At 33.2% G+C, this 17,185-nt stretch overlaps 1 protein-coding gene across 1 annotated transcript in view; it reads right to left on the bottom strand.

Annotated features, from left to right (window-relative positions):
- LOC126979377 (adenylyl cyclase 78C-like) overlaps positions 1–17,185 on the bottom strand; it is a 109,367-nt gene that overhangs the window by 33,863 nt on the left and 58,319 nt on the right. The window contains exons 2-6 of the mRNA XM_050828631.1: positions 11,239–11,346; positions 7,129–7,207; positions 4,915–4,991; positions 3,296–3,388; positions 2,383–2,425 (exon numbers count right to left, since the gene is read on the bottom strand). Of these exons, the coding sequence (XP_050684588.1) occupies positions 2,383–2,425; positions 3,296–3,388; positions 4,915–4,991; positions 7,129–7,207; positions 11,239–11,331 (385 nt within the window). The 5' untranslated portion in view covers positions 11,332–11,346. The remainder of the gene's footprint in view (positions 1–2,382; positions 2,426–3,295; positions 3,389–4,914; positions 4,992–7,128; positions 7,208–11,238; positions 11,347–17,185) is intronic.

Here is a 17,185-nt window from a genome sequence, read left to right as displayed (position 1 = left end):
AGATATATCAACTCTATCGATGAATCTTTTGGATAAGAGAGCCGTGTTAATTAGAAAAGAAAACAAGACAAAATCGGACCGAACAGAAATTGCTTGTCTTAGCAAACAAATAAGACAAAATATTAGAAAAGACAAACAAGTGCAAAGATTAAGATCATTCGAAAAATACATAGTTCAAACAGGAGGCATTAAAAAAGCTGTGCGGAAGTTGGCAGATAAAAAAGAATGGATACCAAAATTAACTGATAAGAAAGGATATATTAAAACGAAACGACGAGATCTAATAGCCATAGCTAGAGACTTTTATCACAACCTGTATGCAAGTAGTAGAAAACAGACAGAATTAGTGGACTCGACAGAAAGTTACGGAGTACCAGAAATACTACTGAGAGAGGTCGAAGTTGCCATTGAGACTCAAAAAAGAGACAAAGTCCCTGGACCCGATAGCATAACTAATGAAATGCTCCTATCTTGTAAAGAATTAGTCGCTCCTATTTTACAAAAGCTATTTAATAAAATTATATTCACAGAAAACATTCCACATCAATGGAAAACGTCTACAATAACACTGGTCCATAAAAAAGGCAATAAAAGTGATATCAGCAACTATAGACCCATAAGCCAAACGTCGAATATATATAAAATTTTCGCAAAAATAATCCTCAGTAGAATAACGAGAGTACTCAATGAAAACCAACCCCGCGAACAAGCTGGATTTAGAAGTGGTTATTCAACAGTAGATCACATACATGTGGTGAGACAAATAATGGAAAAAAACAAAGAATATGATATCCCGTTCTACTGTTGTTTTATAGATTACAGAAAGGCCTTTGATACAATTGAACATGACAGTATATGGCAGGCGCTCAAAAACCAGGTAGTTCACAACAAATATATCAAAGTTATAAGAAATATTTACAAAAACAGTAAAGCTAAAGTTAAGCTAGATAGAGAAGGAAAAGAAATAAATATAGAGCGTGGTTTACGCCAAGGTGACCCCTTATCACCAAAACTTTTTGCCGCAGTTCTAGAAGATATCGTCTGAAATCTTAATTGGATGGAAAAGGGCCTTAATATTAAAGGTATAAAATAAGGCAATCTAAGATTCGCGGATGACTTAATAGTTTTTGCCTCCTCTCATTTGGAACTAGTGGAAATGATAGATGACCTCGAAAGACAAAGTCGCCTAGTGGGTCTGACTATGAATATTGCCAAAACAAAAGCAATGATAAACAGGTCAGAACAACCAATTGTAGTAAGCAATAACAATATCGAATATGTACATCAATACACTTACCTAGGACAAGTTATATCACAAAAAGATACGAAATTGATACAAGAATAGGACATGCTTGGAAAAAATACTGGGGACTCAAAGAAGTAATGAAAAGCAAAGATATCAAAATAAACATAAAAAGAAAACTCTATAATACTTGTGTACTTCCTGTATTGGTACATACGGTTGTCAGACTTGGTCGCCTACGCAAAGACAGATTAAAAAACTAGAGACTTGCCAAAGAGCCATGGAGAGGAGTATGCTGAATATTAATAAAACACAAAGTTAAGTTAACACAGACTTAAGACAGAAAACAAAAATCACTAATGTCACTAATGCTATAAGAAAATTTAAATGGCGCTGGACGGAACACACCCTTCGGGGTATAGACAAATGGAGCAAATGTATCACAGACTGGTATCCCAGAAATTTAAAAAGGAAACCGGGGGACAATACAGGAGATGGTCAGATGAACTTAGCACGATAGCAGGCAAGACTTGGTATAGGTTAGCTAAAGATAGAAAAGAGTGGAAGAAGTTGGAAGAGGCCTTTGTCAATAGACAACCAGATAGTGATAGATACTTAGTTAAGGATAGTTTGTAAGTACATATGTAAATAATACTATCTGAATAAAGGCTTATATTATTATTATTATTTATATTCTTGGTTTATTCTCAGATATAATTCTATACCAAGTTGATTTGTAAGGCCGTGAATGTATAATGACGTACACACTACACCGGTAAATACGAGAGGCTGGAGCCTAAACTTAGCTAGGGCCTTTATCTTAGGACTCCAGGTACTCCTAATTCGTTTTAAGGTGCGTGCGTTTCGAATATAATAGAGGCTAACAGTTTGCCGCTATTTTTAACAGTGTGTTCACAGCTGTCACTGTCTATCTTGACGCATAAATTATCTATGAAACAAACTTTGAAATATGTTAACCACAAGTTTAGTACAAATATATTAATCAGTGCAAAATATTGTTAAGAGGTCTACTCTTAATGCCATTGATTTCTCCTAAATACCTACCCCCATTTACTACAGTTTTTTTTAATAATAGATTTGTTATGTATAATATTATATTTATAATATAAACTACTTACTATTACTCCGATTTGATAAGGTGTAAACTATTGCTAAACATATCTGAAAATAAACAAAAAATATTTATGTTTTGTAAGTTAGTTACATGATTAATCTCAAATATATTAGATATATGTATATAATAATCAAAATGAAAATAATAATAGTTGATATATAAATAGTTGAGGAGATGAGATAAATATTCATGAATAATTATAATTTAATGTTTAAATCAATTAATTAAAACGCGTGTAATTGTAAACGTGTTTTTACATTAAGTTTGCGCAAAACATTACATTTTTATTATGATTTTAGTTATTTTTTAATGACCATAAAGGACTAGACGAACTGGACGTTCAGCTGATGATAATAGATACGCCCTGCCCTTTACAGTGCAATGCCGTTCTCGATAAGCCCAAAAATTCTGAGCGGTACTACAAATGTGCTCGTCACTTTGAGATATAAGATGTCTCATTTGCCCGGTAATTTCACTACCTATGGCGCTCCTTAGACCGAATCATAGTAATGCTTACACATTTCTGCTTCAAGGCAGAAATAGGTCGTTGAGGTACCCATAACCTAGCTGGTATCCTATGCAAAGGAGCCTCCCACTGGTTAACCGGACGTTTGGTGACCTTCCCAGATCACATTTTCAGGGGGACTTTTAAGCAAAGTAAAAACACAGATACAATTTCAGGCGTTTTAATCCTTAAAAAAGTTTTATTTAATCAAAGCAAATACTAAAAATAATGAATGTTTTTAAAATATATATTAAGATGATCGAAACTTTGCAAAAATGCTGTTCGAAGTGATTCCTGCATCTGAATTTGTAATCATCTCACAGAAAAATATCTTATCGCATTATGGATTCCATGCAATAAGCAACATTAAAAACAAAATGTTAAGGTTCATAAATTTAAGGTTCTAGCGTACCTTAAGTGCTAAGTCAACGACATTAACCATGATGAGAGATTTCTGTCGTTGTCGTCTTGAATATCTTTGATATGAGAGCTCTACAGTTTCATCCTGAAAAAAAAAACAAATTCAACTATATTCAATTAAATACCTAAATTATAATTTTGTGAGATCATAAAATTATGTTTAGGTGCGTAGCTATATAGAATATCTACGAGTATTATGATCAAAGAGGATGTAAATACTACATAATATTTTTTTAACACACAGACTCCAGATTACAAACTTGACAATGGCTCAATCGCTGAACGCGCGGAGCCAATAAACCAAAAAGAAGAAGAAGAAGACTCTAGATTATGTGTCGAGTAATTTAAAAATGGAACGAACTATTACTCCAAGCCATGGCAAGCTAGGATCCAATGTTTTATTTAAATTTGGAACTGGCTTGCAAATAGAGAGCTTATTGAAAAAAATATTACATTTTACGCGAGAAATTGGAAGGTAAATTATTGTTCGTTGTTCGTCATTGATTTTAAAAAGTAAATATTGTGTTTGACAAAACGAATTCAAGTGATGACAAAGAGTGTGATGAACTAACTTTAGCGTCACCAAATTCAAAAGGCGACAAAAGCCGTTTAGTTTTAATTTCCACGCATTATTTAAGAAAAGTACGAAATACGTTTTTGCAACTTTTTGAATAGTTATATCTCAGAAACGGTGGCTTGTAGCAAAAAAGTATTGATAAATTTTATATAGATAATTTTATGATCTACAAACTTTGTCTGGGGTACTTTTATGACAAAATTTACCGTTTTACTGAAAATCGCGAAAACCCCATTTTTTTGACCTTGAGTAAAATTTTTTCTATACACGGGAAAGATGCAAAACTTAAAAATATTATTTATAATAATGTTTTGAACAATTTTCCTGATTTTCAGCTTGTTGGAAATTGCACTTTGCATGTCTAAATTGACCGGACTATAGGCATTGATGGACATTACACGTTTGTCCATCAAACCCTCATTTGCTGGTCGCTGCAGTGTGTATTATAGTAATATTTATATAGCTGTTCAGTAATAATATATAACTTCACATTCGTAGATATGGTGAACAGGTAACCTGGTACTGGTGAGCTGACTTCTTCTGAGCTCCTGAGTCTCGTAGGCTAGGTAGGTAGGTAGGTCTAGGTCTCCTAGGTCTCTCAGCTTTAGAACTATCGTCCCCAAGAACAAACATTGGGGTTCGCGCGCCATTACACAGGATGTGTAAATCTTATAACAATTGTTTTCTTGACATCGTCATATTTTCGTGCTCCCCTGCTGCGTTCAGACACGGTTTAGAATTAAAAGTAAAATCGTTGTTGTCGATGCCCCAAGTTGAATTGAATTTAATTTATTTGATTTTTTATATCAATACGCTTAATCAAATTAGTTACTTCTGTGAATGTTTGCGTTTTGTGACTGTATACCTTTGATTTTTCTTTTTGTTATTATTGTATTTGTGAAACATGTGTTAGGACGCATCTACATTTATATTTTGTATCTCTTTCCTATATTGTTCAGTTCTTGTGATGTGTTTGTTATGTTTTCTTGTACTTATAAATAAATAAACCTATTTAGTACAGTACAAACTCATACCTTAAAACTATTTGTGATAGAAGGCCAGTATATCCCCTTGTAATACCGCCCGGTTCTGAGCATACTCTCTGTAGTCACTGTAACATAATAATTATCACCTATAATTATTTGAACATGGTCGCATTGGTTGTAGGTTAATCCTTAGGCTCTAGAGATTGTAAAAAATCGCGCTCACGACAGCTTAAATGCGACAATAAGTCAACTACAAAGAGGATGTAAATACCACGTATTAAGAGGCTTGAAATTTAGTTTAGTATGAAACGTGCAGTTATTTGATACTAGCTGACCCGGCAAACGTTGTTTTGCCATATAAAGTATAATTCACGCGATAGTTTTAAAAGTGATAAAATATTGCCTATATTATAGCCTGTACATCATTTTGTTCTATTGTCAATAGTTTTTGCAGCGCACGCAAAAATAGGTTTTTGGATTTTACACCTTGTGTTACAAAATAGCAATTTTATTACGGATCCCTAATTTTGAAAACAAAAAACATAGCCTTCCTCGATAAATGGACTACCCAACACTGAAAGAATCATTCAAATCGGACCAGTAGTACCAGAGATTAGCGCGTTCAAACAAACAAATAAACAAACACTGCAGCTTGAAAGATTCTTTCAGTGTTGGGTAGTCCATTTATCGAGGAAGGCTATAGGCTATGTTTTTTTTTTTCAATAGGGATCCATAATAAAATTGCTATTTTGTAACACAAGGTGTAAAATCGAAAACCTATTTTTGCGTGCGCTGCAAAAACTATTGACAATAGAACAAAGTGATGTACAGGCTATAATATAGGCAATATTTTATTACTTATAAAACTATCGCGTGAATTATACTTTATATGGCAAAACAACGTTTGCCGGTTCAGCTAGTTATAAGATAGGTATGCTTTAATGTTAGATAAATATTGTTTAAGTGTCAGTCTTAGTTCTATTTAATTAATTATTAACATTAAATAAAATTACATAGCAGACGGTAATCACTGGTTGGCTCCGCACAGGGTTTCTTAGTGAGCCATCCAGAGGAATGAAAATGAAAAAAAAAAAATGAACAACAATGTATTTAATTATAATTAATTATAAATAAAAATATGTAAAGTGATGCAACAAAAATACTCACGTGAGATAATTAATGCCTTACACGAGTAAGTAAAAAAAATATAAAAAAAAAAATAATAAACATAAGAGTTATTGAGTAGATGCATCAATCCACACCTCACGTGCACCGCCTGTGCTATGACGCATGTTCTTGATGAACAAAAGAAAGATTTGAGGGCTTTCATATGTTCGTGTCACGTTTTGCTATTGCTCGCTGAGTAGATACGAATAGAATAGAGTTTATACGAATTACTAAAACGAAAAGAGCCCTGTAGAACCTCTATTAAAGTTAAGCTTAAAATCAAAACTCGGCAACGGTATGGTATTGTATAGGCGCTTTTGTTTCCGCAAGTAAACAACTTAGTTGGCTCCATTTTGCGTGAAATTTTGGCCAGTTAAGTACTCCAACCAACCCAGCTCCTTCTAGAAGTTCAGAACACTCCTGGGAAGTTCGCAGACTACTCGGAGCTTCTTCAGGATTAGCCAAGTCGGCAACGCTAGAAGCTAAATAGAATTTACGTCTACCTGCAAAATAGAAAACCTGGAATAAAAAACGTGCTCTTCGTAGACTTCAAGTCCGCAAATTCCATGATTTATTTGTGCAAAATTTATTGGAGTAATTTATACAAAATTATAATTATTATATTGTAGATCTTATAGCTTCAGGAATACAAAAAATAATTGTTGTATTTCGTATTATTGGCATTTTTAAGTTTTCACATGTCGTGTGTTCTTGGGACTTTTCAATAATAATATATATAGATCTAAAATTCCATTAATTTCTACTTTTATTATAAAGACAGGGTTTTTGGTTATCTAAAGTATTCTCTTTAAGAGGTGATAGGTAATTGCGATAATTTTAACCCCCATTATAAATGCATAATGAAAATGTGAACCATTCGAAAATGTGAGCTTTAAAAAAAAAGGATCAGTTTAAATATCATTTTAACTTCTGATTTATAAGAACGATTAAACACAGTTAGTAACAATATATTCTTGAATCCAAAAGCTCTGAGCGGCACTACAATCAATAAAACGGCAAAGAATCAAGCCGACCAGAGATGACTAGTTCTAGAAAGTTCTTCAAAATAGACATATAGACGTTCAGACTTCATACCTGGATCATTTTCTGCTCGGAATGGATCGACGCTGTTCCTCGTGCTGTTGGTTGAGCCATCATCATCGCTAACTCGTAGCTGTGGATATATGTCATAGTTAGTATATTATGAAAAAAAAAACTTTAGTTCGATAACTAACAATCCAATGGTCGAGTTAAAAAAACCTTAGGAGAACCGTTATATATTTTATCTTATGTTCAAATTTTCTCCACAAGCAAATGATTTGAATGAATGAAAATTGTTAATTGCACATAAAATAAGTTTAAATTTTTACATAATATAGGGGCTACTACACAATTTGGCAACATACTGTTAACCACAGCGATCCCATCCAAATAACTTAAAGGTGTAGTCGATTTCGATAGATAATTGCTTTAAGGGTAAATGACGTCTAAATAGAGTCTCTCGCTGATAGACAACCGATAAAAGCAGGCCGAGAATATTAGTTTAGTGTGCGTGACAAGCTACGTCTTACACTCGCGATTTGTATGACACTTTGTGTTAGTGTGCGTGAATTGCTCAAAATAGAGCTTAGTTCTTAACTCAATTTTTGTCGATTGTTCAGACATTATCTATAAATAAGTAATATAATATATAGAATAATATATAATCATTAATTCTCCACAGTTGAATATATAAGTGATCGGACAGCCTGGGACTAGATTATGATTATTTTATAGCAATAACAATGACAGTACAATATTTTATTTGAAATAGTGCAAAAGAATGCTGGGGGAGTTTCTTGCGCCGCTTCTACTCTCTCAGAGCGCCATTTGTTTCCGAAGCGGTGGTAGGTGAGAACTGATATCAAAAATAATTCTTAAGGAATCAATTTTGAGAAAATAAATGCATTTTATATCTTTATACATTTCAACTATTCGATATACGTACAAAAGAGGATAAAAATATGACTTAAGAACTTTAAACATATTAAAACTAAGTTTATACAGGCTGTCCCAAAGTTATGGGACATGAAGGGAAAGTACCTTAAATATCGTTGATACGGTATTTTACTAAAAGAAGACTTTATGCTATTTTTAAAAGTTAGTAATTCTGCATTCAAAGATTTTCTTAAAAATTACTTGCCTCGTCTGGGACTCGAACCGACTTAATAGTAAAAAAAAAAAAATCCCTACTTTTATGATGCCAATCGAAAGAATGGCCAAAAACTAATAACTCTTCTTAAGTAACATAGTATTTTAGAAGAAGGGAACAACGTAAAATGTTTGAGTCAAATTTCAAGAAAGTTGTTTATTGCCGACGATGACGTCCGAAAAATAGAGATATAATCATTCCATAGATAGCTATCTACGATATTTAAGGTACTTTCCCTTCATGTCCCATAACTTTGAGACACCCTGTATATTAATATAATAGTTATAAATTTTCATTAAACTACTTGTTCGAAGATATAGTATCCCCACTACCTGGATGTGAACTGATCCTCCTAAGTTCAGTTACCAAAAAATCTAAAGAAAAACATGCAAACTGATGCTCCAAGTTAAAAGTTTTCTGTTGTTAACCCTTCGGGTACAAAACTTTAAAGAGCACGTAATTACAACTGCCTAAAAGGCCTGAAACGCTCCCATTATTCCTCAAGTATTGTAACAGAGTATAGGTGGCGGTGATTTTGAATATCAGGTGATCCCGTTTGTCGCTCTTTACCCAAAAAATGATTGAAATACAAATTCGAAATAGGATTTAAAATCAATTCTTGACCGTAAAACCTTTTGTACCCACCCCTTCGAAAAGTATGCCTCAGACCTGAGAAGAACTGGCGCAAGAAACTCAGCGGGCTCCATTTTTTTAGTACAATTTTGACACAATATAATATCGTACAATAAAAATTATTATTAAATAGCTTGAGGGTGGTCCACTCTGTGGTATCATTAAGAAAGTAATATACGTTATAATAACCTTCATTTACTTGCCTTTAATTTATAGTTTGTTTTTTTTTTCTCACTGGTGTGTGAAACACTGTGTTCAAGCCTGACTTACAGTTTTCCGCTTTTTTAATAATAGAAAATATAGATTCTGTAACATCCTACATAGATCTTGAGGAATTAGTTTATGCGTCGAACTTAGATAATTTAAATGTCTAGATAGAGCCTTTTGCTGCTAGATGACCGATGAAAACATGCCAGGAACACGAGTTTAGTATGTATGACAAGCTACGTCTTACACTCGCGATTTGTATGTCACTTTAGTGTAACTGTGCGAGCATTGGTATAAATAGATACAACAGTCAAAAAAAATTAAAGAAGAATAGGTACTATAATGTATGTACTGAACATGTAAAGAACGGCGGATAAATTTATATTTATATTTTCTCATGTAAGTGACAATATTATGTTCTTAATGAGAAATAAATATCTTTAAACCTAACAGTCAATTTTTTTAAATGTTTTTACAGCTGTCGTAGTGTATACATATAAATTATCTCAGGCTTTAAATTATAAGTCTGGCCAAAAATATTGTTACAACGTAGTAATTTCGAATAGAATTGCTATTATTTATTGATGTGACTTTAATCAGTCTTATATCTTTAAGCGAGCATTTCTTGTATATATATTATCTGAATCTCGGAAACCGCTCCAACGATTTTTATTAAAATTTAGTATACAGGTAGTTTCGGAGGTGAGAAATCGATCTAACTAGGTTTCAATTTTAAAAATTAATAATTTTATCCGTGCTTTAATGAGTAACAGCTACAATAACATTAGAATACAAAGGTAAATTTCGCTACTATATACAAGACTATAATAGCTCAGATGGGACATTGGGTGATCCGGAAAGCAGAAGACCCCGGTTCGAAGATGTCCTATAAGATGTTTTTTGTTCAAGTTTTGTACATTCTTAAAAATCAGAGAAAGGCTCAGTTGACGAGATATTTAATAGATAATATAAGTTTTATCAAGATTACATTGAGTCATAAAAAATGTATAAATGTATTCGTATGTAGTAAGTATGTACTTATGGTCAGACTGCAAAGTATAATATAATTTGGGACATTTTGAATGTGATATCCTGTGTTGGGTTACGCATGAAATGAATTTATACACAGATCAATGTACATGACATAGGGTTCAATTCAAATATAAAGGGTATGTACACCCAGTGCTGAATTTAATAATATGGTATGCGGAAACCCTTACGCTCCGTCAACTTCACAAGTGGCAGCTACTCGCACTAATTCAGGGTTATCAAATAGTTCGTGTGAGTTAGTAATGCGGTAATCGAGTTTAAGGGATTTGATTAAAGTTTGTATTCAAGCGCAGAGCTCTGATTCAATTTGCTAAATCTATTCACTAATATTATGTTACCGGTTGAATTATTCTGTTGTATATTGAACATATATTACATAGTTTTTGACGGCGACATCGATTATGTAAAACCTCGCTATTCTATGTAAAAATTACAAGATTGTCAATAATAATATTAGGCTTACCGATATTTTACAATTTTATTTCACACAAATAAAATATGAACACAAAATTTTATGAACGTTGCGGGACTTGAACCCACGACCTCTCGTTCCGTCCCAGTGCTCTTCCAACTAAGCTAACCGTTCGAGTGACGTATTACGTATACAGGTTGTGGATTCATCTACAGGATCTACTTTACAGTTGATAACCTGCTCAACCCCAATATTTGCATATTAGTAAATTTACTTGAAATGTCGCTCTTGCAAATCTAAACAATTTGTTATGTTTTTAAGTGATAACCCTCACTTCTGGGATTAATACACAAATAAAAGGAATAAATATTTTATGATGATACGTCACTTGAACGGTTGGTTCAGTTGGAAGAGCACTCTCACGAAACGCGAAAGGCCGTTGGTTCAATAAGAAATTGTTAATTTTTTTTATATAAATATTAATACTTAGTTGATATTATTTAACTATCATGGTTTATTTAATTATGGGAGTGTACGTACGGTTGTATAACGCTCGTTCGGGAAAGTCGGCTCGAATTGACTGAATTGTATAAATTTTACAATTATTTTTTAAAAGCTTATTTGAATGATTAGGATTGGGTGCAATACAATCTTTCTATTAAATAAAGTAGGTTTTAATCATGTTATTAACATGCTCTACATATATCTCTACCTGGTCTTCCGGCACATGAGAGCTGGCTCCATCACCCGGCTGCCTCTCATCCATCGCATTCTGTCCTACCCTCCCCGATGTTGTTGTTTTCATTTCACGAATATTTTCCTAAAAAGTAAGTAATTATGTACATTTTTTGTGAGATTACTATTGAAGTGGAGATGGGCTGGACATACCATATTAAGATGAATTGATAAGTGGAACAAAAAGGTAACAACCAATCCAAGAATCGGAAAAATAATTAGAGAATGGCACAATAAAAGATGGTGAGATGACATTGAAAAGACAGGTGGAAAGCTATGGACTAGGACAGCAAAAGACAGAGAACTATTGAAGAAGTCAAAGGAGGCCTATTCTTAAGGGCACACAGACTAAAAAAATATATACCAGTAGAAAGCTGGTGGTCAAATTTTATTTTTTAGTTTGTATGATATTAGCTTATTAATAGTCTGAATAAAAGGCTTATTTATTTATTTAATTACCATTAACAAGTCGTCAATTTACAACGGATTGCTGTATGAAAGTATGAAAATTAAAAATCAAATAGCGATGTAATACAGTTTAAATAAAACAACCCCAGGTTTCATGACCTTTCAAGGTCGCGTTCAGGGGCACTGATAATAAAAATGTAACTTTTACGCAAAACTAATGTAAATACACAGTTACAATTACACCCATTATAATCCATTAAAAAGTGTTTTATTTAAATGTAACACGTTAATCAAAGAATATATATACATTGTAATACAGTTCACAATTCATAGCGTCATTAATAGAGCACGGCAATACTTCAAGCCGGCCCACATACTAGCGCTCTACAAAGCGCAGGTCCGGCCACACATGGAGTATTGCTGTCATCACTGGTCTAGCGCACCCCAGTTTCAGCTCGATCCATTTGACCGCGTGCAACGCAGAGCAGTTCGAATTGTCGGGGAGCCAGTGCTCTGTGAACGGCTGGATCACTTGGCGTTGCGTAGAGACGTCACTTCATTGTGTGTCTTCTACCGCATTTATCACGGGGAGTGTTCCGAAGAGCTGTTTAACCTGATTCCTGCCGCCGAATTCCACCTTCGCACGACACGCCACAAGTTAGGATATCATCCTCACCATCTGGATGTGTGGCGGTCCTCCACAGTGCGGTTTTCAAGGAGCTTTCTTCCACGTACTACAAAGCTGTGGAATGAGCTTCCTTGTGCGGTGATTCCGGGACGATACGACATGGGTACCTTCAAAAAAAGCGCGTACACCTTCCTTAAAGGCCGGCAACGCTCCTGTGATTCCTCTGGTGTTGCAAGAGATTGTGGGCGGCGGTGATCACTTAACAACAGGTGACCCGTACGCTCGTTTGTCCTCCTATTCCATAAAAATAAAAAAAAGTGAAGTCCACCATTCAGGTGTCTTATTCTGTAAATCAGAATTCAAATAAATTCTGAAAATAGGATATTTAAATCACTTATTGAGATGAGAACAACGGGTGCAACAACTCGGGTTCGTTTTAAAATCGATTCATTTATAAGGCGTGTTATTATTTATAAAAGTTGTTTATGCTGTGGCAACATTTGCATCACAAACATTTTAGGAAATCGCTAATACGTAGATGCCACATATTAAGCCATAAAATTATCTGCATGTTCTATTAAGTAGAAAAATAAACAAACCAAAACATAACATCAAAATAAAAAGTATTTATAAGCTGTTTATATTCGCAACGCTTTTATTACAATGAAACGGCTATGTACTTATTAATAACTAAATCATACCGTCGATTTTGTAAGCATTTAGTTGGTATATATACTAAACAATCATATATATCTTTCATTTTTACGTGAGCGTTCGTAAGTAATGCTTTCGTTCGACCGTTTTACTCCCACTTACTCCTACCTACTTTAACTACTACGAAAAAGTCTTCACTTTTACACGCTTTTTGGAATTTACCCCTTAAGAAACGATTTTCATTAAGGCGTCCGGTATGAGAAAAATATGAAGAGTAAAACCTACTCATCAAACGTTTTTGGTGCGCATCATTTCACCTTTCAATTTTCAGTTGTGTGTGTGTGTGTGTGTGTGTGTGTGTATATATTATATACTTGTGTGTAAAATAAATATATATATATTCTTTAATATGTCAATCTTTCTGTTCTAGCTTCTGCTGAATGTCTGTTTGTAACCGACTCCATTGGACTTGATTTTGTTTAGTACCTGTTCAACGACAATCGGTATTTTACTATGGGGTCATGCTGCTGACATTGATATAGTGTTTGCTCTGCAAAAGAGAGCTGTTCGTGCTATATATCAGCTTGGTTATAGACAGTCCCTCAAAGAAAAATTTAAAGAAATAGATATTATGACTGTTCATTGTCAGTACATTTATGAACATTTATATACGTTCACAAAAATCGTCACCTTTTTGCTCTTAAGAGTGATTATCATTATTATAACACTAGAAAGAAGGGATTGCTTGTAACTAATTCTAGTAGGCTTCATAAGATACATAATAGCTTTAAGGGTAAATGTATACACTGCTATAATTAAGTCCCAGATACTGTTCAGGCATTATCTATAAATAAATTTAAATGATTTATAAAAAAAAATGGCTCTGTCGTAAATCCTATTACTCCACTGCTGAATATTTAAATGATCGGACTGGGACTAGATTGTGATTATTTTATAGCGATAGAAATGATTGTACAATATTGTATATTTTATTGAAAAGAGCGCAAAAAAAGAATGCTGGGAGAGTTTCTTGAACGCAATTTGTGTCCGAAGCGGTAGTAGTATCTAGTAGTTATTAGAAATGACATCAAAAATAATTCTAAAGGAATAAATTTTGAGAAAATAAATGCCTTTTTATGCCTTTTTATCGTTCTTGAGGAGTAAACTCCAGTCGTGCGTCGGAGCTGACTGTTTATTTGTAACCGACTCATTTGGGCGCGATTTTGACCCACTTAAATGGCCAGATTTTGTTCAAAATTCGTAGATTTATCGAGGACCGATGACAATACAAATTATACCATTTTCCTAAGATTTTTAATTTATATAATTTTCGTCTATCGTGTTGAATTGATGTTAATTTTAAATTTTAACCATTATCTTTAATAGGTTTATCTAATATTAGGAAATTCAACAAATACAATTAAGTGCAATTAAAAAGAAAAATTAAAAAAAAAACATGCTTTTATAAATAAACCAAACTAAAAATTCTGTAAATAGCGTATTTTTAATTTTTTTTAACTACTATTTATTATATCCTATTTGGCTTTCTATTAATAACAGAATTTTCAAAATCGGTTCAGTAGATCCAGACATTACCCCCTACAACCTCACAAATAATATTATTATAGATAGTCACAAGAATAATATGAATAATTTTATTGTGGAAAATGAATAGAATTTCAGCATAAAATGAAAACCTTCAGTAATACAATGATCGAATACCAAAGATAAAAAATTTAAGCGAACGAAAGAAACATTAAAAGTCATTTATTTCCACCAAACTTTTTTTCCTTCCAAGATTCCTTTTCATTTTAATCAAATCACTACCACCATTTCAGAAACAAATGGCGCTCTGAGAGAGAAGAAACGGTGCAACAAATTTCGGTGTAGAATACAGTAATAACATTATATATTATGTTAATATAATAGAACTACTTTACCGTGATCATAAACAATAAATCTTAAACTTACAGTAAATAATTGAAAGTTTCAACGCATTAAATTGTACATTTGAAAACGAAAATTTTAATAACCCTTATGTGGATGTTACTCACTTCACTTCAGAACGGCTACAACGCGCGGCTACTAGACTTACTGGCTCTTCCAAAATGATTTAGTGGAAAATTTATTTATTTAGGTGAATTTTATATTTTTAATTTTTGATTTTTTTTTTATGATTACGGTGATGAAGACAACCGTAATCTAGTCCCGAACTGGAAAATATAAAATTTTCGATTTAGAAATGTAGAAAATATATTTGAAGTTACACGTCTTTTGGCGCGTTAGGGAAAAATTATCTGAGTGAATTTAGGATGCGCGCGCACACCGTCACGCAAATTCGACTCCCTGACGTAGCTGGTCAACTAGACCATTTGTATAATATATACAGCCACCATAAGCCTTTTTTTAACTCATGTGTCTACTAAACCACAATTAATGGACGAGAATTAAATAAATTTCAATGCGTATAAATTGTAAAATAGAAAAAAAAAAACAGTTTCTCTAACTATATAAAATGATGTCTAATAATATCTGTATTGGTTATATTTTAATCACTATATTGTTATATTTATTGAAGTAGGCGTTACTTTGCGGAAATCCATAATTATCCAAATAATTTGAGTTTTCTTTAGTGTTAATTCCGCCAATATTTGTCTCTTAACAATTCGACACGTGTTTCGCCTCTACACGAGGCATCCTCAGGACATGTTGTCTCGCCAAAGTCTCGGACGAAAGCGGAATTAACACTAAAGAAAACTCAAATCATTTGGATAACTATATTGTTCTTTCGACATTAACAAAATAGCACGGGGAATACTTTTTTCAGGTTTTTTCTTTTGTTACATTAAAGAAGTGTAACTTCTTGCGTGCGTAGATAAATAACTAAACACACGGTTTTTTAAATATGTACAAATATCCATTGAGATTTTTAAATCGTTATAAACCGGATGACCTTCAGTTTAATATAATTTACCAGTGGGAGGCTCCTTTGCACAAGATGCCGGCTAGATTATGGGTACCACAACGGCGCCTATTTCTACCGTGAAGCAGTAATGTGTAAGCATTACTGTGTTTCGGTCTGAAGGGCGCCGTAGCTAGTGAAATTACTGGGCAAATGAGACTTAACATCTTATGTCTCAAGGTGACGAGCGCAATTGTAGTGCCGCTCAGAATTTTTGGGGTTTTTCAAGAATCCTGAGCGGCATCGCATTGTAATAGCAGGGCGTATCAATTACCATCAGCTGTACGTCCTGCACGTCTCGTCCCTTATTCTCGTAAAAAAAAAAATTTCGTCACTCTTACCAACCTTAACGCACGAATGAAGTTGGAATACCAATCGGTTTATTTCTGATCTGTGCCGACATTGAACGTTATCATTTACATAAAAGTTTACAAAAAGCTAAACGCCGTACCAAGTGATTTTATCAAAATTTCCCCATTGTGTTTGGGCGGGCGTTATCTGTGTACAAACACATTAACACCCTGTGCCTTTATCATTTATCAATACACAGATAACGTGGTATTCAAAGTTTCATGTTCCCGATTTTACGCGGATGGAGCACAAAATAAATGATATTACATAATGCGATGGTGATTTACGATTTAATTAGCTTCAACATTAATTTTTCTACTCTTCTGTATCTTGGGCTTCTGTATCTATATATATAAAAATGAATTGCTGTTCGTTAGTCTCGCTAAAACTCGAGAAATCTTATTTTGTTCTTGAATTATTTGTGGAAGTCCAGAGAAGGTTTAAAAGGTGAATAAATAGGAATATGCTGCTAAATTAAATAAAAACAACATATTTGTTTTTCCTTTGATGTGTCCATACATAATTTCTATGAGAGAATTTATTGACGCACGGTTTGACAGTTCTGCTGTAAAACAATTTCATTACGACAGCAGGGTGCATATTTTACGAAGTAATTTTTGATGTTATGATATATTATTGACAAATTCATAATAACATTATTTTATTTATTATATATAGAACAACGTCTGTCGGGTCAGCTAGTATCAAATAAAAAATTATAAGTTAAAAGTAAATATGGCGACAAAAAATAAAAGTTATAGATTTCAAAATAAGTAAAGTGGTAATTCATTTTCATGTTATTATGTTAAAATGAATAAAATTTGTAATATCAAACATTTGCAAAAAAAAAAAATTTAAAAAATATCTTAAACATCCTTAAAATATGTTCAACAGATAAACTTGATAAATTATGTTTCATTT

This window comes from Leptidea sinapis, chromosome 3, assembly GCF_905404315.1.
Source record: "Leptidea sinapis chromosome 3, ilLepSina1.1, whole genome shotgun sequence".
Classification (NCBI taxonomy): domain Eukaryota; kingdom Metazoa; phylum Arthropoda; class Insecta; order Lepidoptera; family Pieridae; genus Leptidea; species Leptidea sinapis.
This window is presented reverse-complemented; position numbering and strand designations above follow the sequence as displayed.